Source organism: Coturnix japonica, chromosome 3 (assembly GCF_001577835.2).
Source record: "Coturnix japonica isolate 7356 chromosome 3, Coturnix japonica 2.1, whole genome shotgun sequence".
Taxonomy (NCBI): Eukaryota; Metazoa; Chordata; class Aves; order Galliformes; family Phasianidae; genus Coturnix; species Coturnix japonica.
This window is the reverse complement of record NC_029518.1, coordinates 94586705-94611790: the sequence shown is the minus strand read 5'-3', so window position 1 is coordinate 94611790 and position 25086 is coordinate 94586705. Positions and strand designations below refer to the sequence as shown.

Below are 25086 nucleotides of genomic sequence, written 5' to 3'. Positions count from 1 at the left end.
TACTGCTCTGTAACCTTTGCTATGCTTGCACTTGAAGTCGTGTTTATTGTGCTAACTAAACTGTACCACATTCTTGCAGAGAAAGACAAAAATAAATAAATCTGTTTTGCTTTTTGCTCTCTTTTTATTCTCTTAAAACCCAGGAACTACAATCTCCAATTCCTACTATTAACTGCTTGCTTTAACAACACAAGAGGTCTCTCTCCTGCACATGGCTATCAATGTGCTAGAAGAGTCTGCAAAAGAGAGTGAGGGAAATAGGGCTTTCCCACAACTGGGATCTGTTCCTGTGATTTATACCAAGAACCTATTGTTGTCCAGACTAAATCAGACAAAGCAGTAAAGAAAAGAAATCAGATTTCTGGCAAGAGTTTCTGTAACATTGCTTGGCCCGTGCCAGAAATGACTGGTCAAAGTAAAGAAAGCATTTTGTCACATGGAAAACTTCAAGTGGGTTAGTAACCTGGTTCTGTACCAGAGATGAATTTTTCCAGTCAGGTTTATATCTTCAAATTCACTGAAGTGGAGATTTATTGCAGCAAAGACAGAGAAAACCACTGGAGGAATGTGCTGGAAGTGGAGCGGGACAAAAGGAAAACAAACAAAGAAAATACAATATTCTTGGATTTGCAGTGGCTTAACTGAAATGCCTTTGTGTTTCCAGTCTAAATTAATGTGACTCAAAGTAATATTATCTAAATCACAAAAAAAAAACCAAAAACACCACAAGATTTGGCAAAGCGTTATGTTTTGCAGCGTATGTTTTGGGCAAATTTCATTAGAAATAGCTTGAAATGCCTTTAAGAAGTATTGTCATGAAGACACGTTTATTTCTTGTGGTATAATTTGAGACCTTCAGCAGAAAGCAATGTCACCACAAGCAGTGATGACTATGGCTTCAAGCCACTGCTTATGCAGTGGAAGACCTCCTTAAATCAAACATGTTTAAAAACGTCCTTGCTCTAACTTGCGTGTACTGGGCAGCCCATCACAAATTTATGTCCTCACGCTTTGTAGAGTAATGATGTTCATATACCCACGTAAGCTGTCTGTGAGCAACACAGACTCTTCCACTTGGCTAATCTTCCCACATAAAAGTTAAGTGCCTCATAGTCCTTGTGTGTGAAAGCCACTCTAAACCAAAACTGACAACTTTCTGTAACATACGCATATCAACACATGCGGGACAAGAAAACGTGCTTTAATTGATTCCAACCAACCACCATTACAAAACAGCAGCAACAAAAACCTAAAAACACTACGAACCACCAGACCCCAGTCTACCATCATAAAAAAATAAAATAAAATAAAATGCTTACAGTAATGCCTATTGAATTTAAAGTCCTGACCTTGGGAGATGTGGAGAACAGCATTCGTTACCTTGCTTCAAGAAGCAGACCCTGTAACCCTTTCTTCAAAGTTTTATACTGAAATTGTTCTTACCCCAGCCAAGCTGACAGCGTTGCTGTGGAGAAGCTTGCTTCCAGGGGAAGTGGAATGTAAAAACAAAGTTGCTCTGACCTTAACAATAATCCTGTTTGCATATTACAATATATTTTCCTACCATAACAAGGCAAAGTCCCTTGTGTTCCGGTCAGAAAAAGTCATCTTCCAGTAAAAGCACACTGTGATCAATAACATTTTCTTAATATATTATATTATCTCTCACTAAAACACTTTTTCATTTGGCATTTCAGGCTGCCTAGTAGGGGAAATTCATGACAAAACTCAAGATGGCAAATGAGATACTGCAAATTAATTCCATCTTTTCGTTCGTGAACATTTGACAAGGCTGTGTCGTCTGACTTCAGCAGAAGCTTTCTCAGCTTTCAAATATACATGAAACAGAAGAATCTGCTCCACTACCATATACCACTCTTCGCTTCAGCCTGCATAATTTTGTGTTGAAATATGCTGTAGATTAAACAGCAAACTTTGAGACCAGAATTGGTAGGGCTTAATTTAAATATTAGTTTAGAAAAATAAGACTCAGAAGTCCACAATTGTGAAATTGTATTTTAAAGTTACAGCCCAGAGACTAGCAGAGTGCAGGAATCCTCCATAGCTGAATCTGTTTTGCCACTGAGCCATCTGCAATCTGGTCCTGAAAAAGACGATGCAATGAAAATGCCAATTTGGTGCTGGGAGTTTTAAGAGAGCTGTGTCATGATGGGCATTACAGTAGAGGAATCAACTTTTTACAAGGGTAGATGGGACAAGAGGGAATGGTTTTCTGGTCAAGGAGGGGAAGTTTAGATTGGATGTCCAGGGGAGGTTCTTCACACAGAGTGCTGAGGTGCTGGAACAACTGCCCAAAGAAGTTGTGAACACCCTGTTCCTGGAGGTGTTCAAGACCAGGTTAAATGGGGCCCTCAGCAGCCTGCTCTAGTAGCAGATCTGGAGGCTGGTGGCTCTGCTTGCAGCAGGGGGACTGGAACCTGATGATCTTTGGGGTTCCTTCAATCCAAGCCACGTTACAATTATATGATTCTACAAAGTACTTCTCTACTTGCGGGTCTGAAATTGCTTTTGCCATAGGAGTAGCAGCTTTATTCCTCTCATAGTCTACATCCCGCAGGCTGATGTGAAGACCCAGTGGCACAGCCAGGGGCAGAGCCCATGCTCCTACCTTCCTTGTGGCAGCCCATTATCACCTGAGCAATGGCAGCTGTAGATGCAACAGAATTAAGGAAAGTAGTCAGCGTTCAGCTTGGTCCGAGGAGGCACAATCCTGCAAAAAGGCCTTGGGTGCATGCAGGATATTATCAATAGGATGGTTTAAACACACCTGATCTCTGTAGGATAAGGTGCAGAAACACTGCCTGTATCAGTATTTCAGCATGAGGAATAAAAGGCAGATGACTGCTGAATACTCACGTTGTAGGAATGCTCTGTATATGAATCCTGTAACAGAAGCATGCAAAGGTTGTACCCATACGCTGCAGAATTTACCAGCTAATAGCCCAATTAAAGAGGTACTTCAGTATGTGCCTTGCTTTAAGCTCACAGGGCAGCCTCGTTGACTAACCACATTCAATTTCTTTAAGTCAAGATCCAAATTGAAAACAATATTAAAAAAAAAAAAAAAGCGAGGAAAAATGGATGGAAATGCAATTTACATCCACAAATCCCAGCACCTCATTAGGTCTGAACCACGCAAAGGGCGACAGAACACATCTACCTAAGAAGTCATTCATTAAGGATCAACGTCTTGTTTAATTGCAGAAGACGTGTGCAGGAGTGATGCACGGAACTCAGCTGTTGGAACAAATCCAAGAAGTAGTCAGATGCATTTGTGAGAAAAGGGGATAAAACTGAGATTGGCATTGATAAGCAGGAACACAGGTGACAGTACTGCAAACCAGGTGGGAGGAATGAAACAATGAAGATTTTGAAGGTGAGAACAAAGTTTGGGATATATTTTTTTATTATTATTTTTTTAAAAAAATAATATAGAAAGTAAGCCTTCATGCAAATGAGCACTTATCAAATAGCCTTTCCAGGTGAGTAATTTCTTTCACGATTAATAAAATCTGCAATCTGAGCAACAATGTTCTGATGACTTTTTGCCATTCGCAATTATCGCTCATCCTGGCATCAAAAACTCATTATTATTAGAGCTGACAGAAAAATATTTAACTACTTCTAAGAAAGGACTTAATTTTTTAAAAGGATCACAAGTTTCTCAAGCTTTGTTTCTACTTCTCAGTCTGGAAAGTGAAAAATGAAGGAGCCCTAGCAACCCTCACGTATATCTCCTTCAGTTTCCAACAGGTGATGTGAATAAAAGCATCTAATTTACATGGTAACACAACACACTACAAAAGTATAATTTGGTTTAAAAGCAGCCTACTAAGAGTATGGAGTTAACATATCCCCGTATAACTATGGGCGTGTGTTTTATACTGTAAACATACGTATTTTTACCCTTTTTATAGCAGTTTTCTCCCAAGGAGCAAAAAGCATTTAACAGTTACTGCAGAACTAACAGCACTCTTGTGGATAAGAATATATAATCACTATTTAAATGGCACGGAAGCTTAGGCACAAAGGTGGATGTGGCAGAACAAAAACAATACCCGACTCCAAGCTCTGTGAGTAAATTCCAGCCTACCTGGCATACATTGTCTATAGGCAGAGAGGAACAGAGATATTTTCACCACTGCCTATAGAGATGTTAGCATTAACACTGCCTATGTCTCCCTCCACCCTGCACCCTGACAGAGCAGCTGAATCAGAGCTGCGTTAGAAAGAACAGTCCAATATAGATGCTAAATGGACTCAAACAAACATACACACAAAAAAGATTTCCCTACGCACAGCTGCTTGACAAAGAAAACATTATTTGAGCTCTTTATAAAGAGATCTCTCAGACCTCCCACTTTCAGTGATGTGGTGGTCGATCAGTAGGAGATGCAGCAGGCATGAGTTGCAATAAGGGAAAATCTAATTAGATATGAAGAAGGAAAAATCAGTGAGTGCTTCACCAATCAGCACAATCTGCCCATGAAGGCTGCTGAGTCTCCATCCTCAGGGATACTCAGGACTCGCCTGGACACAATATTAGCACTGAACAACCTGCTCCACTCTGCAGCTGGTCTGTTTTGAGCAGGAGGTTGACCACAATGACCTCCTGAGGTACTTCCCTAACTAAGTTACTGGATGAATATCATACAGATACAAGTGCGGTTATTCCTAGGTTTCCTTTCTTCATCCCAAAGCTTATCAGAAATTCATACAAGAAGTATGACCCTGGACTTCCATGAGTAACAACTTCTTCATTCAGCTTGCTCTCTTCTGAAAAGAGGGGAATGGAAGAGACTGCAATCTTTTCTTTAACCCACCTAAAGCTACAAAGAATGAAAAGCAAAACACAATCAAGCACCTAAAAGCGTGTGGTCGTTAGAGGTCTTGGTTTGAGTTTACATACTCTCCTGACCCTCGTTCCTTGTAAGAAACACTCAGAAAAGCAATCAAGTTGCTGTGCCGAGAGACACGCTGTTGCTAAAAAAACTGCGTCATAACAGCTCTCAACTTCTTCCTTTCATTTCAGATTCCTCTCCCCTCCTTCCCCCACATTTTCATATGAGGTGCTGCATACGGTGCAAGCCAATTTAGTCTGAGCCAGAAACAACAGAGGTTAAATACTTCCCCAGTTAGAACACAGAGACTGCAACAGTATGTGATTGTCAAGCTATATACGGCTATGGCCAACACACATAAATACTTTCTACCCTCTTCAGAAGAATAAGCAAGCTAAAATGCTTGAAGGGGGGCAGCTGAGCTAGGAATATCCTCAAACGGGTAAGACAGACAAGCAAACTACTCCTACAGGCAGCTCATTTCTAAAAACAAAGTCCACCCAAAGAACCCAAGGCACTTTTGAACAACTTCTCAACACACAGCAGAAGCCTTGATGAGCCTGGACACAGTGGGCAGCTCATTTCCAACTACACGTGTCAACTGTGTGATAATCAGATCTAATAAAGACAAGAGAGTTGTTGGTTTGTTAGTTTTGTCGTTTTACCCTCCCCTTCCAAGTAGATCACAGAAATGATATCAGAAATATCCAAAAGAAATACCATAATCTGATACAATAACAGTACAATAAGCTGATATTCAGGCTAAGACTATACTCAGCATTTTATACTGATTTGAACTGTGCAATGCTGCAACATATCAAGCCAGATTTGCTAGACGTTCCCCACCACAGAAAGTGAATTAAACTGTCACTCATCACCATAAGACCTGCTGTAGTGTAAGTACTTCTTCATCAGTTGGACAACCTTGCACTGAATTAAAACCAAAATGCTACGTTGCAAGTTAAAATCTTCATCCACTTTCCCATGTATTATTTTTGTTCTCTCTACTTTTCTCTTACCTATTTTCCACTCCAATGTTTTCCCCCAGTTCAGTATGTTTAACCCTCTGTACTCCACTCCACCTGCCCAATGCTTTCTTTTCTTCCCCTCCTCAGCAGATTTAAAGAAAGAAACTGTTTTTGAGCTCCTTGGCTACACTGATAATTATGGTCTGAGCATCGAAGTTCTGATGTCCTCCTGATCCTTTCTGTTGACCATTTATAAACGAACAAGGCAGCAAAGCCTGCTGGAGTACAGCTCCCTTCCCCAAGGCCCATCTGTTCAGTGTGTCAAGGCAAGGCTGGGACAGAATCATTTGAGTTGGAAGGGGACCATAAAAGGTCATCTAGTCCAACTCCCCTGCAATGAACAAGGACATCTCACAATACATAAACCCCATGAAAACACAGGGAAAAATGACACTGCATTCATTGTGAGGGATACTAAAAAAAAGTTATTTAGAGAACATTTGATTTTACTACAACTGTGAGACAATTACAGCTGTTGGTATATTCACTTTTACAGCGTTACACACACATGCCAGAACAAAGAAGGAATATAAAATACAAGCCTTATTCAAAATTCAGGCTCAACTTCAAGTAACAATTTCATTTTTCTATTATTATATACACTATTTATGATATTGTACTGGTAGCACAGAGAAAGAGATTAAATAAACTTCCCTACACATACTTATACACACTCAAGCATACACACAATTTCCTGTTTTACCATGAACAAACTAATGATAGGAATTAAGAAGCATTTTTAAATTACCAAAGCTGCACTGAAATCTGTAAGCTAGTTGCTCAGGGAAATACACTTTATAAACAGTCTTCATGGGTGTACTACAAACCTATTTATGGGAAGAGGCTGCCAGAAAGGTTATGATCCAGATGTGCCGGGGATGCTGAGGTGTTCAGTAACGAACATCAAGAGGAAACAGCAAGCACTGTAAGTAACAACTGTTGTGTTGTGTGCAAGAAAGATTAAACAGATTAAAATTAGGTAAGAAAAAAAGAAAAGAGGACTTGGTGGCCTTGACACAAATAGAAACTTCACTCCTGCTGGGCTGTGATATAGCAAGAAGATAGTCAGCAAGTCCAGGGGCTGGTCCCACACATCCATGTAGCGCTTGTGAGCTCTTTAGAATAGGTGAAGGGTATTGGTGGCTGGAGCACAAAGCATGAATGAGGGGAGAGATCACACTATGGTTTCCAATTCCCAATGGAACAGTGCAGAAAGTGAGCCTGTTCTTGAAAGTACGGAGAGATACTCCGTACTGTGTGCCCCGGTGGCGCAGTGGTTAAAGACGCCGCCTTGCAACACTGGGGCCCGGAGTTCGAATCCCCCCTGTGGCGCAAGTGGTAGAAGTGCCGCTCTGCTACACAGAGGCTCGAATTCCGGGGGCTGGACTCGATGATCTCTAAGGTCCCTTCCAACCCGCACGAAACTATGAAACTATGAAACTATACAAGAAAGGAGGAGCTGCAATAATGAATGTTCCGATGAGAGATGAGGAAAACATCCTTCATGAGATGGTGAAACACAGGAACAGGGGCCCAAAGAAATGCTGGAATCTCCATCCTTGGAGATATTCAAAGCTCAAATGTGTACAGCCCGGAGCAACCTGGGGAACACTGCTCTGAGCAGGAGATCAGACTGGACAATATTCAGAGACACATTCAGCCTGAATTAACTAAAAGTTCTAAATATCTGGTAGGGAGAAGCCAGAATGTGATCAAAGGATGCCAAGACCTGCTGTCATACAGCATCAAGGGTCAGGCTTAGCTCTGTGAGGAGAAACACACAAAGAAGATTGGGAAAATAAGCTAGGAAGGGGGTACAATGAGTAAAGCAGCAGGCTGAAAGAGAAGGCAGCAACAGAGGATCAACACTGTAAGGAAGAATAAAAATAGAAAACCCAAATCTACATCCACCAAGCTACACTTTCCCCTAACAGCCCAAAGGTAAAAAGTCCTAAGGGAGTCGCTCAGTGATGAAGTCAATATTTACGTTTCCACTTTGATGTGCGTAATAGAACTGAGTAGGAGAGGAAATCAGTTCTCCTTTTTGAAAAACTAGGCAACCTTTAATCCACCTTTTTTTTTTTTTTTTAATTTAATCTACACACACAATTTTGCAAACTTCACTGGTATTTATAACAGTGTTTATATAATAAAGAACGTTTCATTTGTAACACAAACATGTAAGTACATTTTGTAGCTTAAAACTCTGAGCGATCACTGCACTCAGAGTAGCTTATAGCTCTCCGCAGTTCTGTAGGATATAAACCTCTGAGCCTGTAGAGATGAACTCTACTCCCTCTTGCAGCCACACAACCCAATGCATATACCCTTGATCAGGTTTATAGCGCCAGCATTCAGCCTCCTACGTTCTTTTTCTACTGTAACGCAGTTGCACATGCTCTGACAGGGATTTGCTGCAGTCACTGAATGTGTAACCCAAACTACATTCATGTAAGATGGATAAAAGGAAAATTAAAATGCAAAAAAGAACAGATAACTGCAGACTTACCCTATGATATCCAGACTGTGTATCAAAATCAGCCTCAGGTGTAATAGTCAGTAAACAGGACAGCAAATCCTTGCATTTAGCAGGAGGTTTCTGGGAAGCCAGATTACCTAGGAAGAGAAGAGGAGAATTACGTTAATACACAAAGATGAAGTCACCTAGGCTCTGTAAGAATAGCCTTTAAATGAGCGCGAGGAGAAGAAAAAAGAAACAGCTGCAGGATGGGAGATGGTACATGCCACCATGATCGGCATGGAGAATTTAATCCTCTGAAGGTGACAGAAATCTGCTATGAAGCGTTAGGAGTTCGGTGCCACTGGATTCTTAGGGTTTAGTAAAGAGCATCTAATACCCGTGATAACACAGTGTTAACCCTCTAATCAAGGACGTGGAGGAGAGCAGAAAGAGCACGATATTTTGCTTAATTAGTTGCTATCAAAGAGAGGACAAGCTCAAGCACTCGCAAGAATGAGGCGATACAAGACTATCTAAAAGTTTAATAGTATTCCAAGTCTTCGGTAACGCGGGGTTTGCCCATGAAGTAAAAATAATCCCAAGAGATAAATTTAAAGAAATATATCTCATTTTAGTGCCCAGAGTAAAATGACTATTCATTAAAGCAAAGCAGTTTTATACCTACGTTCTCCATCTCAGATCTAATATGTATGGGAGTTATCTCCATGACGAGAAGTGGAATGTAATCCCGCAAGAATGAAGCGCTGTCATTATCTGCAAATCAATACAATTTTCATTTATTTATTTATTTTTAAGTGGGCATAACAGTACCTATTGATTTCATGTTCTTAGAACTGGAGTTTCTGGCTCTACGAAGAAGATCCTTACAATGGTGAGAGATACAGATGAAAAAATTAGCTGATATAAGCTAATTTTAAGTTTGAGTTGTTTCAGGGGAGTTCACTGTAATTAGGGTTTCATAGAATCACAGAATGGCCTGGGTTGAAAAGGACCCAATGACCACCTGGTTTCAACCCCCTGCTGTGTGCAGGGTCTCCAGCCAGCAGACCAGGCTGCCCAGAGCCACATCCAGCCTGGCCTTGAATGCCTCCAGCAATGGGGCATCCACAGCCTCCTTGGGCAACCTGTTCCAGTGCTTCACCATCCTATGAGTGAAAAACTTCCTCCTAATATCCAACCTAAACCTCCTGTCTCAGTTTAAAAGCATTCCAAAGAAACCAAAGTGTTTCTCTTTCAAAACCTGAGCTTAAGCATCTTTTGTTTGACACAAACATAATGTTTTGTGTATTTGAAACACTACACATTTTGCATTGGAAGAGCAATACTTCACTAACCCTACCTGCAAGCTGTTGAAAGTTTATCATGCAAAACCTCTTAGAGGACACCTCCCTGTCCTGCAAGTACATTATTACAGAGCATTTGTATGACTGTTGCTATGTCCAAATAGCCCGACCAAAGAAATAAAGATAATAAGCCACTCCCCTGTGAAACTCCAAACCTGGCTGAGCACTGAGAAGCTCATGGTTCAGGAGAAGGACACTGAAGAGCGACACAACGCATCCAAGGTCACTCTGGGGGTCTGTGAAGCCCTGAGCTCCACTGGGCCATGATAAATTCCTTCAGAAGAGTTTAATAGAACTGGTAGATGCTTATATAATTCTGTAAATGAAGCATAAAGCAACTTTGGCTTGATGAGCTGATCAAATAGCTCATGTTGTAATGAATGACCTGTAATACCTGTAATGAGAGCTGACTGCAGTGCATGATGTACCATTACAAAGAGAAGGAAAAAAGGTAAGTTTAAAGTGGGGCCTGCTGACATCCCAAAAGAAATCTCTAAAAGCGAACAGACAAAATCATTTACAATTTTTAGTCCTCGTTTCATGCAGAAAAAGCAGATTCTTTCTCAAGCAGTAGCCAGCTGCAAGGTTAGTCTCTCAAAAATGCAAAGCACGATAATACAAGCAAGGAAAGGAATGGGATGGCACACAAAAAGAAGTGTCTAGACTGCATTATCCCCATCATTCCTGTCTTCTCTGTCATACATACAGAGCTGCATTCTCCTCGTTAGCTGCTTTGTTTACAGGGTTAGACTCATTTTGGAGTTTAGGCTTTCCAAATAGTCGGTCTATTCATTTATATAATGCTGCTCAAACACATTGTTGAGACATTTCAACGGAGTATTTCTGACTTTCACGACATGCTTAAAGAATTCTGCATGAACTGCTTGAAAAAGCTCCAACAAAAATAGCAGCTTTTTTTTGTTTGTTTGGTTGGTTTGGTTTGGTTTCCTGTTTTTCAGAAAAAAAAAGCACTGTTTTCATGGAGAAGTTTATGGAACGGACAGAAAGAAACTCAAGGGAGTAATTACTCCTTTGCGGAGTGAATCACCACATCACAGTTACCCCATCCTCTTCAAGGGCAACACTGGGCCACGGCAGCACGGAATATCTCCCTAGGGAAACATCCTCTTTCCAAAGCCATATCAGGACTTGTTCAAGAGCAAGTACAGACTTTGCAGAACTGAAGAACCACCTTTGACAGCAAAACATGAAATGAAATGGGTTTGTGATGAGGAAGAGGACTAGTCTGATACACCAATGGCAGTTTTACATGAAGGAAATCTTTTTCTTTCCTACCTCAAAAGTGAAAGCCATGAGGAACATCTACAAAGCGTGACTGTAGAATCTAGATGGCAGTGCCATAGGGAAAAGCGAAACAGACCTCACAGCAGGATATGGGATGTTTGAAGGAAGGCTCAGAAGGGAAATGGAGCAAGAAAGGGAATAATCCGTCACCATGAAAATGGTACACAAAGACGGGCTTAGGTTCAAAATCTGTTTCCTTACTCCTGGACACGCAGTCCCAAAGAGGAGTCAAAATTATTACTTGGGACAACACAAAGAAAGGATTAATAGTCTTCACTGGTTAACATACACTATTTACTTTATTTACTAGGCTTCAGGTGGCTTCTCTACCCTGCTTTAGAAAAGCTTGGCTGATAATAGGACAGGATTTCAATCTTATCAAAACTTAAAAGCAGTTCAAAGTGAGAGAGAAGAACAACACCTGTCAGTCAGCTCGGAACCACTAACATGAACAGTGAAAGTAGAAGGGGCAGACATACACTAAGGAGCTTTAAACATCTACACCAAGAGGTGCTCTCTCTTGTTTGCTAGCTTTGAAGATAAAGCCTTACTTCACTGTATCAATATTTCATGAAGCTGAAGGCTTCCTTACAAAGGCCTACAGCAGCAGCCCAATTTATCCATTAGCAGCCTGACAACCTCAAAATGGACAAATCATATATCCTAGGTAGCACCGAGGCTTCTGAATTAAAATGACTAGAGGTAGCTTGTTGGAAACCAGACATCTGCTTCAAATACTCCATCACTGCAGCAACATTCATGATGTCAGCAGCTCCTCTTTGGGGCAGAGCTACCAGGAGGCTACATGATATACAAAACTGGTGTGAAAGAGACTGTTATCACCAGCCCCATCCTCTTGACTCCCACTTATTAGATGGCTTCAAGTGTTGATAAGATCCCCCTCAGTCTTCTCCTCTCCAAGCTGAACAGTCCCAGGGCTCTCAGCCTTTCCTCACAAAGGAGATGCCCAGGCCCCCAATCTTTTTTGCAGCTTTCCACAAGACTCTCTCTTACAAGATCCCTTTCTTTCCTGAACTGATCAGAACTGGATCCACTACTTTGGATGTAACCTCACTAAGGCCAAGCACCAAGGAGGTGGCTGACCTTCTGGCTCATACCACTGGAGGCAGTTAAGGAAAGTCTGTCACTGCTCTGGTTGGACTGGCTTATTACCCTGTTGGTTGCAATGGTGCCATTTTGGACCCCACTGCCCAAGCCCTTCAGTTTAAAGCCTGTCTCATCACGCTTGAGCTTTAAGAAGTGAATTACAAGTTTCCAAATGCCAAAGACAGAATGACTTTGCATTATATTAAGTTAAAACAGTTTTCTTATGCAGCAAAACTGTCTTTCAGAGCTTTGCTGCTACAGATGCCCTATAAAGGGCAATAGAACAGACCAGCTTATCTACCAAGAGCTGCATAAGGTGTGAGAAGTGTACAGATTTTAGCAGCATCCTCACAATACAAAGCAAACAGCAACATTCAGCAACTCAATACTGTAATGAAAGGAAACTTGGAAAAAATCAAAGAGCCTTCCTGGGGCAAATAACAGATCTGCCTTACTTTGTGAGGCATCTATAGAACTGGGAAAATAAGAAAGCAAGCAGGAGAGCATTAGCAAGCACTTGTCTACCATGATACAACTGCCACGAGCATGTCAAACAGCTTCCAAAATACAGGGAAAAGCAGAGCGAAAGGCAAAAACTTCAGAGCAAAGCCAGAGGTTTTAAGCAAGAATGTTTTACTTGTTGAAGCAGTGGGCTTCTTGGTGCAGAAAGACGGTAAAGAAAATAGATGGAAGCTGGTCTCTGGGTTTGTTTATTCTGCATTATGCAAAGCCCTGAAAAGTGCAGCCCAAGAACCCCCCGGGTCTGATTCTGAGCTCCTCGATGCAAAGCACACAGCATCCATCTCAGCAATGATGCCATGCACCACTTGCCTTCCACATCTTTCTCACTGCTGGAAAAGTATTTGGAAAGCAAGAAGGATAAAATGGATCCAAAGGAGAGCTACAAAGATAATCAAAAGACTAGAGCACCTATTGTATCAAGAAAGGTTGAAGGAGTTGGCCTTGGCTTGGACAAGGCTCCAGGGAGACTTCACTGCATTGTTCCACTTCTTGAAGGGTGGCTTACAAGCAGGAGGGGGATCAACTTTTTACAAGGTTTGATAGTGATAGAACAAGGGGGAATGGCTTAAAACTATAAGAGGGGAGTGCTAGATTAGATGTGAAAAAGAAATCTTTTACTCAGAGGGTGGTGAGGTGCTTGCAAAGGCTGCCCGGAGAGGTTGCATGTGCCCCATCTCTGGAAACACCCAAAGACAGGTTGTATAGGATACTGGGCAGTGTGATCTGATGGTTTGCAGCTCTGCCCATTGCAGGGGGATTGGAGCTAGATGGTCTTTAAGATTCCCTCCCACCTTAGCCATTGGATGATTCTATGAAAACCAAGGTCACAGAGACTGCTATTTTAGGTTAATTAATCAGAAACGTTTTCATGCAAAAATGTTCTACAAAAGGCTGCCCCTGCACACAAGCTATAGAACAACTGGGAAGCAGGAAGTGCTTTAAAAATGCCCTTTACAGGCTGTCTTGCCCTGCAGACATCCTCCCCCATGCCAAATGCTACAGCGTGGGGCGGCAGGCAATGAAAGGGAAAAAAGATCTGAGGGAAGCACAAGTGGAGCACACTCTTTGCAAATTAGAAAGGAAAGCAAATCTGGGGGGGAAAAAAAGAAAGACACCAATATAAACACATGGCGGGTTGCACAGTTTCGTAAGCAGTAAAAGGAGGTTTCTTGTCAGCATTATATCTGGCAAATCAAAAATCAATCATCTCACTTAGTAATATTTCCAGTTGGTAAGTACCTGCAGACACAGAGTGAGGGATGGGCTGATGCACCCAGTGCTCTCAGTGCTGCATGGGCTGGGGTCCAACAGCTGTGCTATCCCTCTGTCTCTGGTGTATCTACCTGTTCCAGCTCTGAAAACCAGTGAAAATCTCCAGAGTGCCTGCTATCACCTGCTGTTATTATGCTGCCAAACACTGAGAAAGTGATACGCAAAGGGATCAACCAAAGAAGCCATGAGAAGCTCAGCAGGTTCTGCAACCAAGCATGGCTACAGCCATTGTTGCAGGCTGTAACTGAAGCAAAAAGTAGTATTTATTTAGAGCCAAAACTGAAAGATACATGTATTTTCAAAGCCCTGCTTGACTTCATCATCCTTATAGGGAAAGGTGACAGCTCTGTACAGTGATGCTATTGTGTATGTTGACCCTATCTATTAGACATTAAAGAATATACAGAATTCTCTTTCTTCCCACCAGCCAACTACTAACTAAAACACTGAGGAGTCTGGATACTGCAAGCTGAGAGGATCCTGAGGTGCTTGGAAAAAGCCTGGCAATGCTGTTGGTTATCACTATTGCCTGAAAGAATGTATGAAATAGCCACCGAGTTGTCACCCAAGAAGGATGACCAGAGCAGAGAATGCTACATGTGCCTAATGTGCAAGTTATTTATATCAATACTTTAATGGCACCATCACTGCATTTACTGTCCAGCAACTCTGGGATCTAAATTATAATTCCTAAGATTACTTGCTATGTTTTCCTCCTCTTAAATTTCTTGCAATTTCACTCAACTGTTTGAAGGAAGGCTGGGAACTATTAACATCTCGTCATCAAAGATTTAAACAGACTGACAGTAACCTTAAGGTTCTGCAGTTCAACACTTCTTCAAGTGTCTCCAAAACTAGACCGCTGACCTCTGCTTCAGCAGAATTCAGTTGGGTTAAGGGAAAGAGAACACTTAGCTCAGTACCCCTCTTTTCCATTACACAGACAAATTAACTCCTCCTATGACACTGCATAGCTTTTGAGAAAACATTTGTGCTTTAGAACTGACTGTTCAGTTTGAATTCCTGCATGGCTAATCACTTCTTTAAAGGGAAGTATGCATCAATAATATTCATGGGGAGCTTCATAAGAGCTTGGCAAACATTTCTGACAAAACAAAAAACTCAAACAGAAGGATTACTCATAAATGCTACATCAACATCTCTTTTGACAGGCATCTGGATTATGCTGCTCTTTAAAAGGGAAAAACAAAGATGTCACTTCGAAGTTTAAATGGAAACAGTGAAATACGCTATTAAAAATATCAGATCATAAACAAAGTTATTTTTGCAAACTGAAACGAAATGAGCAATTACAGCAAAGTTTGCCGAGATACTTTACAGACATTCAATCTCCTTTTTTTTTTTTTCTTTTCCCAAAATCCTTTAAATCTCCACAAGAAATACAAAGATCACAGTTCATTAACACTGACAAATCTATACACACGATCAGACATTCAGCATCAGCAGCCTATCACGTCCCATCTTTTTCTTCAGATGTCCTTGAGCTGATGCTTTAGGTTAAAGTATACACCAGCCTACCTGAACAGAACTGCTAACGAATCACAGAGTCATGGAAGTGCTCAAGCTAGAAAAGACCTTCAAGATCACCAAATCCAACCGCAACCTACTCATACTACCCTCACTAACAACCCGCTGCTAAACCATGTCCCTGAGCACCACATCCAAATGGTTTTTAAACACATCCAGGGATGGTGACTCAACCACATCCCTGGGCAGCCAATTCCAGAGCTCAACAACCCTTTCTGTAAAGAAGTTTTTCCTGATATCCGACCTAAACTTACCCTGGCACAACTTGAGGCCATCTCTCCTCATCCTGTCACCTGTCTCCAGTGAGAAGAGACCCACCCTGATCTCACTGTGATCACCTTTCAAACACTGGCAGAGAGCAATAAAGTCTCCCCTCAGCCTCCTTTTCCCCACACTAAGCAGCCCCAGTTCCTTCAGCTGCCCAAGAAAATGCAGACAGATACTTTAGGAACCCATCTTCTAAGAATTTATTTCACTTTCCTTCTCCTGAGCCATGTTAAACACAGAATTACATTATCCAGGCAGCATTAATTTATGTGGTATTCTGTAGCAAGACTTACAAGCAGATGAATGATGATGCAAATAGGAATTTCTTACTCATTCTAAGTTTATTTAATTTTTATTCCCCAGGAAAAGCTCAAGGAAAGGTGCTGAGATGTGTAGAGTTCAAAAGAGATATGCGAAATATTCACATGTAAAAAGACTGCCGAACAGACCGCTTATTCAAATGAACGCTGAGTTCTAATGCATCTGCAATGTGTAGTTCAAAATTGTTCACCTGAATAGTGAGGTTTCTTTGAAGACAAATGCTTACAGTCTTGTCAAAGAGGTACATTTCCTTAAAGTGGAGTCAGCTTCTTCATGACTCATTGAAGTCCACTGGCTTTGCTGGAGATTTGATGAAGGTAATAGGCAAGTACATGTGCTGAAAGGCTTTTTATTTCTTTACTGAAGTAAAGACTAGCAAAATACCCTTTTCTACAATGATTTGAAGGCATTGGAATAAAAAGGCTGGAAACTTTTAGCCCAGTTTGACTAACGTATCTTCGCGACTCCATTGCTTCACTGAAGCAGCTGGAGGGACTATCATTGAAAGCCCCAGAGTTTCAAGCTGAAAAGAACTCAACTGCTCTGACAACACAAACGAACTGCATGTGTTTCAAGACCTTCTCCAGATCTTTCTGGAAATAAATAAATACATAAAACAGAAAACTTAGAACAAACCTATTGTTTTGCCATGTGCAGATGTTTGGGTTTATCTTGGGAATCAGGTAACAAAAGGAAGTGTAGGTGATGTGAACACAGCCACACCGTGAGTGCTCTGTAGTGCTGGGGGAATGCTGGTATATGGGAGAGGTCTCAGAGATCAGGGCAGGAATAGACAGGACTGAGAGCCAGGACAGCAGCTCTAAGAAGAAAGGCCAAAGAAAATTCTGTTTTTACATGAAACTTTGCAGACAACATGAAATGCACTTGTTCACACTGTACCAGCGACAGCAGGAGGAGGGAAAAAACCAAAAAACTCATTCTGTTAGGTCTAATACTGCAAAACGGGAAGGGTGCTCACAGTATCAAGAACAGCCTGTGCTCAAAAAAGCGGAGAAATTGTTTTGCTTATGAGATGAGTCAACATCGCTATGCCCCAAGAAAACATCCTTATGCAATATTTAAGAGCAAAGTAGTCTGGAAGAGAAAATACAGCCAGGGTGAGAACGCTGCTGTAGTGTGCTACAGCTACCAACATTCTGCATCTCCAGAAGGTTTTCAAAGCTTTGATTGTCTACCTAGAGGAGGCACTGGAGGACTGACAGGTATCATCAACTCTGATTCCCCAATTACAATCTCCATTTTCTCTGACTCACTTTAGAATAAGAGTTTCATCGCAGAGCAGATGAGCCCTATTCTCTTCGCAGTGACCACCGCACTATTTACTGACTAGATAACCCTAGCAGTCCCTTTGTTGCCTTAGGCTGATCTTGTTGGAAACTATAATGCACAGGGCTCGATTTCTTGCCTTGTTCAGAAAGAAAAAGTCCAGTCACGATCACCAAAATTCTAGAGATGTCTCGGGGGCGTTGGTAAAAGGTTTACTGATTAATTATTCCTGCTGTCAAAATCTATTTCGTTTTTGTTTTCTATCACAAATTTTCTTGGCTTTCACTTCTAGACAACAAATCTTGTTACATTTTTTTTTGTTCAACAGGCTGAAGAATCTTGCTTTCTTAAATGTTTCCCCACAGAAAGAGCATAAATCAGTTCTTTCCTTCACTTTGATTAGGGTAATACATGATTGTAAGAAACTCCAGTGGCTTGAAGTCATGCTCTCCTGCCCCTAACCACCATCGTACTCCTTGAGCTGCCAATAGACTCTGAGAGCATCTGCAGCAGGGTCAGATCCAGATTGAGCACAGCCTCTCCATTGTTCTCCAACCGGCCTCTGCACCACCACCACCAACCCTCTGTGCTCTGCCAGCCAGCCAGCTCTCAGCCCACCTCACTGTCTACTCATCTATCCCACACTTCTTCAGCTTAGTTAGAGTCAGCTATAAGGATGCCATGCAAGACAGTATCAAATGCCTTGCTGAAATCAAGGTAGACTACATCCACCGCTCTCCCCCCATCCACCCAGCCAGTGACAACATCATAGAAGGCTACCAGGTTGGTTGAGCATGACCTCCCCTTGGTGAACCTATGCTGACTACTCCTGAAGACATGAACCTTAAAAGGCTGAAGCTGAGAAAGCTCAATTTCATTCCTCACATACGCCACATCAAATTAATCAAAACTATGTTATTAAGTCAAATGTCTTGTAGAAGCCACAAATAACAAATCTTACCTTTATAATCTAAACATGCAAATGCATTAAAAACACCTAATAGACATCAGGTTACCTTGACAGGATTTATTTTCTATAAGCTCATGTTGATTGGCACTAATTGTATTTCTCTTGCTCAATCCTTTATCAGCAGTCCCATTTTATTACACCCTAAATCAATATTAGGATGACAAGGCTCAAAAGCTCACACCTTTGAGGCACAGATTTTGACCGTCTTTCCAAGGCAATGAATCAGATCCCAAGAGCTGACCACCAGCAGCCCACTGACATGGTGGAGCTCTCAAACCATTCTCTCCAACTTGCATTTACAACACTAAAAAAAGATCTGTAGCTTAATTTGTCATCCCCAAAGAAAACAGCAAAATAAACAGCCTGATTACAAAAGATCTCCTTTAGTGAAAGGGAAAAAAAGCAAGTGAAGACAGAAAAGGAAGTGTGGGAGGTGAGCAGGTTACTGTCAATCAAACTTTTGAGTCCTTGAGAATGATTAGAAAAAGAAGTAATTCCTTCACAGCAAGAATTTGTTCTCCTGATGCTAATTGTTGATTTTAGCATGTAGGACTATCACAGAATTTATTCAACTGAGTGAGGCAATCGTGCTGTTCAAACTGAGCTCTGAGATTTAATTTAGGAATTAAGTTATATAAAAACATTGGGTTTAGATTCTTTACATGCAGTGCTGAGAAACTTCCACCACTGGGTAGACTGATAACTAAGTCTTCCTAAGAAAAGTCCATAGACTCTGATGTTGGCATCCCTTTTTGTCACCCTCCTCTGGACACGCTCCAACAGGTCCATGTATTTCCTGTACTGAGGACTCCACATCTGGACACAATACTCCAGATGAGGCCTCACCAGTACAGAGTAGAGGGAAGAATAGACTTTGCGGACAGCATTCCGACAACTACTTACTTGAGGTGCCAGAGCAGATCATTTCATGTCATTAAGTTACTAACATCCTCACAATACTTTGAATCTAGAGGGACAACAAATACTGCACAGGAAGAACTGCAGTGCTTCCCTTGAAACATCTACATCCAGCTTAAAGTAAACCATGTCCGACTTCAGCAGCTGCACAGATAGAGAGCTTACTTTTCTGTTGCAAGACAGCACCAGCACAGTCAGAAAGGTACTCATTTAAAAAAAAATTAAATAGCACCCATGGAGAAGACTACTGTTATTTGCCTTACAGCCCCAGGCAGTGCCCTGCATCCTGTCATCAAACGCTCTGAATAAGCCTATCTCATATCTACTTCTTCACACTGGCAGCACGCACAGTGAACGCACTCCAGCTAAAGGGATTCTGCCATTTACCTCCATTGTTTCACCCTCAGACCTCGAAGGTGATGACAGAATTAGTGCAAAGGTCCTCTCTATAGCTCCAGCTCTCTGGTGATATGCTTTCTAGTGACAAGCTCTACATTTCATCAGTATCTCTACTCAAATTCTTACTCAGCGTCCTCTTAATCACAGAATGGTCTGGGTTGAAAAGGACCACAATGACCATCTGGTTTCAACCCTCCTGCTGTGTGCAGGGTCACCACCCACCAGACCAGGCTGCCCAGAGCCACATCCAGCCTGGCCTTGAATACCTGCAGGGATGGGGCATCCACAGCCTCCTTAAGCAACTTGTTCCAGTGCCTCACCATCCTCTTTTATGAGCATCATTTGCCATATGCACAGTACAAAAATCAAAATACCAACTGCCTTCATGCAACTGGCCCATGCAACTATTTCTCCGAGGGCCCTTCTACATCCTTCAGGAGCCATATAGCTTCAATGAGGCTTTACAACAACCCAGCACATTAATTGAAGATGTCTGGGCTGCAAAGAATTTCCAGTGTGCTGTCTTCTGGTGCTCCACCAAAAGTGGAAATCCTGTTTCAGGTTGAAGTACTCATAGTTACAGAATCACAGAACCACTATAGTTGGAAAGATCAATAATGATCACCTAGTCAAACATCAACCTACACCCATCAGTGCTCTAGATAATGTCACTCAATGCAACATCCACTCTTTTCTTGTATAACACCAGAGATGGTGACTCCACCACCTCCCCAGGCACGCTGTTCCAATGCATCACCACTGCTTCTGAGAAGTTTTTCCTAATATACAACTTGAACATCCCCTGTCATAATTTAAAGCTGTTACCTAATTTAATAATTTAAACCTCTGTTACCTATTGTTAGATTAGTGTTACCCGGGAGCAGAGTCTGACCCCCACCTGGCTCCATCCTCCTTTCAAGGAGTTTTAAGAGAGCAATACCATCTCCCTTCAATTTCCTCTCCTCCAGACTAAACAATTCCAGTTCCCTCAGCCATGCCTCATAAGATTCGTGCTTCAGACCCAGCTTTGTTGCCCTTCTCTGGTAATGCAATTGCTCTCCAATTCCCCACTTCCTCCCTTGCACAGAATGCTACTGGCTGTAGGATTCGTAGCACATTAGTTACTACCATCTGACTGGATGACTGCAATTGAGTTCAAAGTGCAGGCCTGATGTGATACCCAGAAGTTGCTTATTTTCAGTGTTTTCTGCATAGAGGTCACAGTCTGCCATGAGGGCTGCACTGAGGTGCAGCAGCTCATGTGAACACACATTCCAGACACTTCATTTGCTGCGCAGCTGATTTTAGAAAGAAGTTTAATGCAAAAAGTCAGCTCAGTCTTCAGCAAAAACCACACCAACAGAACAAAAAGCAACACATACAACCCTCATCTTCAGAGAAAAAAACACATTTTGTCCCCATTTCCAGAATTGTGGCTGAAAAAGGCTATTCTAATCAAAACATCAGGGACAGTGCAGGATCTGCATTGAATCATTCTATGATCTCAAGCTATGACTAATTCTAAATGGATCTCTGCTCAGCACTGAACCCATAACTGACCCGCTTCCTTGGATTTTTTTTTCTCCCAAACTACAATAGACAGCCCCAGAATTAATCTTTATGACTGCAAAGGTAACTTCTCGCTATGAGAATAGTACGGCCATGGGTTATTAATGAGGGTCCTGATCAAGTGCACATTCAGTCCAAATGATTTGCTAAAAAGTTATCCTCCTATAGGCTATATAAATACATAATACATCTGCATTAACCTGTGTGACACCGAAGCAGCCTTTCCAGCAATCTGGCCTACTTTATCTCCAAAGTAGACTCTTATACCTCATTTGAGTGAGTGAGCACATATTTTAAATAATGATGAGAGACTCCAATTTTCACATTTTCATGGATGCAGTGTCAAATTTATTTGTAATAGGATCATCTATTATCTGTCAGTAGTGAAAAAACTAGGTGAGAAAATAATGGTTAGTAGTACATTAAGGAGTCTACCTGGAATGCTGATGAAAATTTGCACAAGGTAAATGGAGCTGCTGAAAACAAAAATGTTACTTGCAGATCGCTTAATGAAGCCTGCCTTGATTTGAGTTATTTCTCATATGAGATCCAAAGTTGCTTGGCTGCGGGTTTGGGATTTTTTTGTTTATTTGGTTTTCTCATTGTTCAGAAAAAGGCAACCTGCTCCAACCATTCAGTATAAAACATGGAATATTTCATCTGCTGAAGCACTCTTGAATCAATAGCTCTGTTTATGACAAAACTTCCAGCAATGCCAGACAGAAAGGAAGAAATGGTGCTACCAAGATTTGAGACGAGGACCTCAGAAGCTGAGAGCTTAACCCATTTGATCCTGACTTTGTGCCTTCCACATGGACATGTATGGTACTCTTTTTCCAGATGCAGAAAGGCTGACATACCCCTGTGCCTATTTTCTCCAAGATATAAACTGAGTTGAACAAAAGCCGGCTAGACTTACTGTCTTGAGGTTTTCCTTCCTTCTTGAAGGGAAGAAGGGGAAACAAACATCACATAGCCATATAATTGCGTGTACCACTACAGGGCTCAATATAGCATCAGTACCCTCTGAAACCAGATGCAGTAAATTCCTGCTGGAAAAGATGTTACCTCTACATAACTCACTTGACATTTTATCCCTCCTGGATGCTCTGGAATGGCTGCAGCATGCTGACACAGGCTAAGGAACTGATTTGCTTTACCAAATACACTCAGAATCTTGTGCTAGCCAGAGGATATGAATGGAAAGAGGATAAGGAATGTGCCTAGGGAAGGATGCATCTTAGGCTGAAACTGCAAATTCTGCCAGTGGAACAGTATCTGAATACAAGCAAGTAGTCTTTGGTTTGCCATATTAAAAAGTTGGGGGGGGGAGTAACCTAAAAGAACCAGATAATAAATGGTAATGAATGGAAACTCCATGCTTTAAAAATGATATTAAATGTTAATGGAATTTTGTTTGCTAATACTGGGTCCATTAAAATGACTCTTTGATTTATGGAAGAAATACTTTTAGGAGCTACAATTGAAATAGTTCTGTCCACTAAAATGGAAACACTCTTAACAAGACGGGAAAATACTTTCACCTCCTTCCTTAAGTAATAACCCAGTGAAAGTATTTTGCCTGTAAGAAAGTGTAATCAAATTCACACCAAATATTATTAAAATAGATATTTTTCCTTTTTGAAGGATTAAAATATATTAGTTTCAGATTTCACTTAAAAAGCTTAATATTAAAACCTAGATTTAACGTAAGAGTTTAAAGTTAAACAATACATCATAATTCCTTTTAGATAACACACTGGAATTATACATAAAATCCCTGGACATCTAGAATCAATTCAAGCACTCGTGGACATTTAAACATGTGTAAAGCTTAAATATGTACTTAAATATTTAGAAGTGCTTGAGTGCTTTTACATTCATCTTTTCCTTTTCAAAGCTTTCCCAAGAAGTCATATTTTTCAGTATTGGCTGTACAGAATCACTTTTTTAATATATATATATATATATATATATATATACTATTATTATTTCAACACAGCCCACAGTTGATCAGGGATTATTTTCTGCCTCGGGACCAATTCACTGAAAGTAAGACCAAGAAAAGTTAATTTCTCAGTCACAGGCTAGAAACAGACAACCAAGTGGAGGAGAAACATATTAAAAGCTGACTTTATTGCCTTAAAGGCATGGGGCCATATAATAACCAGCTTAGGTCCCTAGAAGGACATACAAGCATTTTTGGAAAAGCTTCATTACACTTAAACACAAACTCGTGGTGTCCATGAGCTTACGCAGTTCTCTTTGAACACAGGTTATGGTGCAGACTGTGACCAAAAGCAGACAGCAGCCATGATGTCCACGGCATTAATATTAATAAAAGGCCACTTCCATGGAGGGTCTTCTCTATCTGACCCAAAAGCTTACAAGAAGCTTCACCGATTATAAGCACAAAACAACACCCATCATGTGGCACACTGTCAGTAGCAGGTAATCTAATTTAAACAATTTTAAAAGCTACAAAATTACTTAAAGAATATAAAGTTTTAAAGCCTAGCAGTGTGCACAGATAAGAGCACGTTATAAATAACAAAGAGTAGCATAGAATTAAGGTATTTAGTTGAAAGTTATTTGAATTATTACTAACTGAAGAATATTACGGAAATGAATTAGATACGATATCGAACAAAAATAAATCAATTACTTCCATGAGCAGTCTTTGTTTTAAATCCTACATAATTCAAATCCTAAAGTTTTCAGACATTTAGATTTAAAGCATTTCACCGTGACATACTCTAAGAGTAAAGCCAGAAACATGTAGTAAATCACTCCCAAAATAACTGAGTATGTCAGGACAAAGTGAGACTGAAAAGAAGGAAGACTTCAAGAAACAAAGACGGCCAAGAAGGAACCGCTGGACAGGATGTCAATGAGAAGTAGCTTCATGCTAGGCAATACAGGAGCCCATTAATCAGTGGAGTAAGGGCTGGAAGGGAAGAGAGATGCTTCTAGATGAGCTGGCAGCGGAGCACAAGTGGTCTGCATCAAATCCTGGGGGTTAATCGCCTTCCTAGCAATGTGCCCTAGGAACAAAACCTGCTTTTGCTCAAGCGCACATGATGGCTGACAGGTGAGAGGAGGTATGCAGCTCTATTTTGAAGGTTTGCATGAACACTTAATGGGCCGGAAAACAAAAACCATTCACAGAGTTTTGAATTATTCAGTAATTTCTCTAATTATAAAGTGACTTGGAGCACTGCTATTGTTCCAGGCAGTCCTTTCCTATCAGGGCCCATTGTTCAAGAAGGCACACTCAAGCACTGAGAGCTCCGCACACCCAAGCAAGGTTCTCCCAAGTGTCACTTCTCCCCAACCATTTTTTCCTCCAGCAGGTAATACACACATTATCTACACTGACCTCTCCTTAATTTATAATACCTCCATGTCATAAACCAATTATCAGCATTTGACACAAGCAGCACTTGCTAGTTTGAAAAGCAATTAAAATTTAGGAGCTGTCTCTCGCAACAAAAAAGCATTCACAGAAGTAGCGTTACAGAAGAGCTGCGACATGCAAGCCATCATTCTAATTCTGCCTCTATCAATCAAGCTGGGTCTCACTGAATAGCAAAGCTCAGGCAAGCAAACAGCAATGTTTATGAGGTGCAGCTGGTGGTACTTACGTTAACAGCAAAAGCAGCATCAGTTAAATTAACATTCTTCATTCTTTCATTGCTCATTATGGTTTGACAGACATACCCGCAGTCCACATAAATGACTTAGAGCAAGAGAGCTGTCTAGCATCCTGCCATGAAACAAGACCACCTAATGGGAGCAGCCACTGTAATTAAAACTCTGGAAACCAAGATTTATACTAGTTGGAGGATGTGGTGGTGGGTCTTACGACCTACTTTAAGTTCTTAAG

The 25086-nt window shown here is 41.1% G+C and overlaps 1 protein-coding gene across 5 annotated transcripts in view; it reads right to left on the bottom strand.

The window, feature by feature from the left end:
* Nucleotides 1–25086, bottom strand: part of KLHL29 (kelch like family member 29) — a 389364-nt gene that overhangs the window by 315313 nt on the left and 48965 nt on the right. Inside the window, exons 1-2 of one of the 5 annotated variants that reach the window (XM_032443409.1) lie at nt 9033–9128; nt 8400–8506 (exon numbers count right to left, since the gene is read on the bottom strand). In XM_032443409.1, the coding sequence (XP_032299300.1) occupies nt 8400–8506; nt 9033–9078 (153 nt within the window). In that variant the 5' untranslated portion in view covers nt 9079–9128. Of the gene's footprint in view, nt 1–8399; nt 8507–9032; nt 9129–25086 lie in introns of those variants that run through there. The other 4 variants (XM_032443407.1, XM_032443408.1, XM_015859532.2 and 1 more) reach the window with 4 other exon arrangements.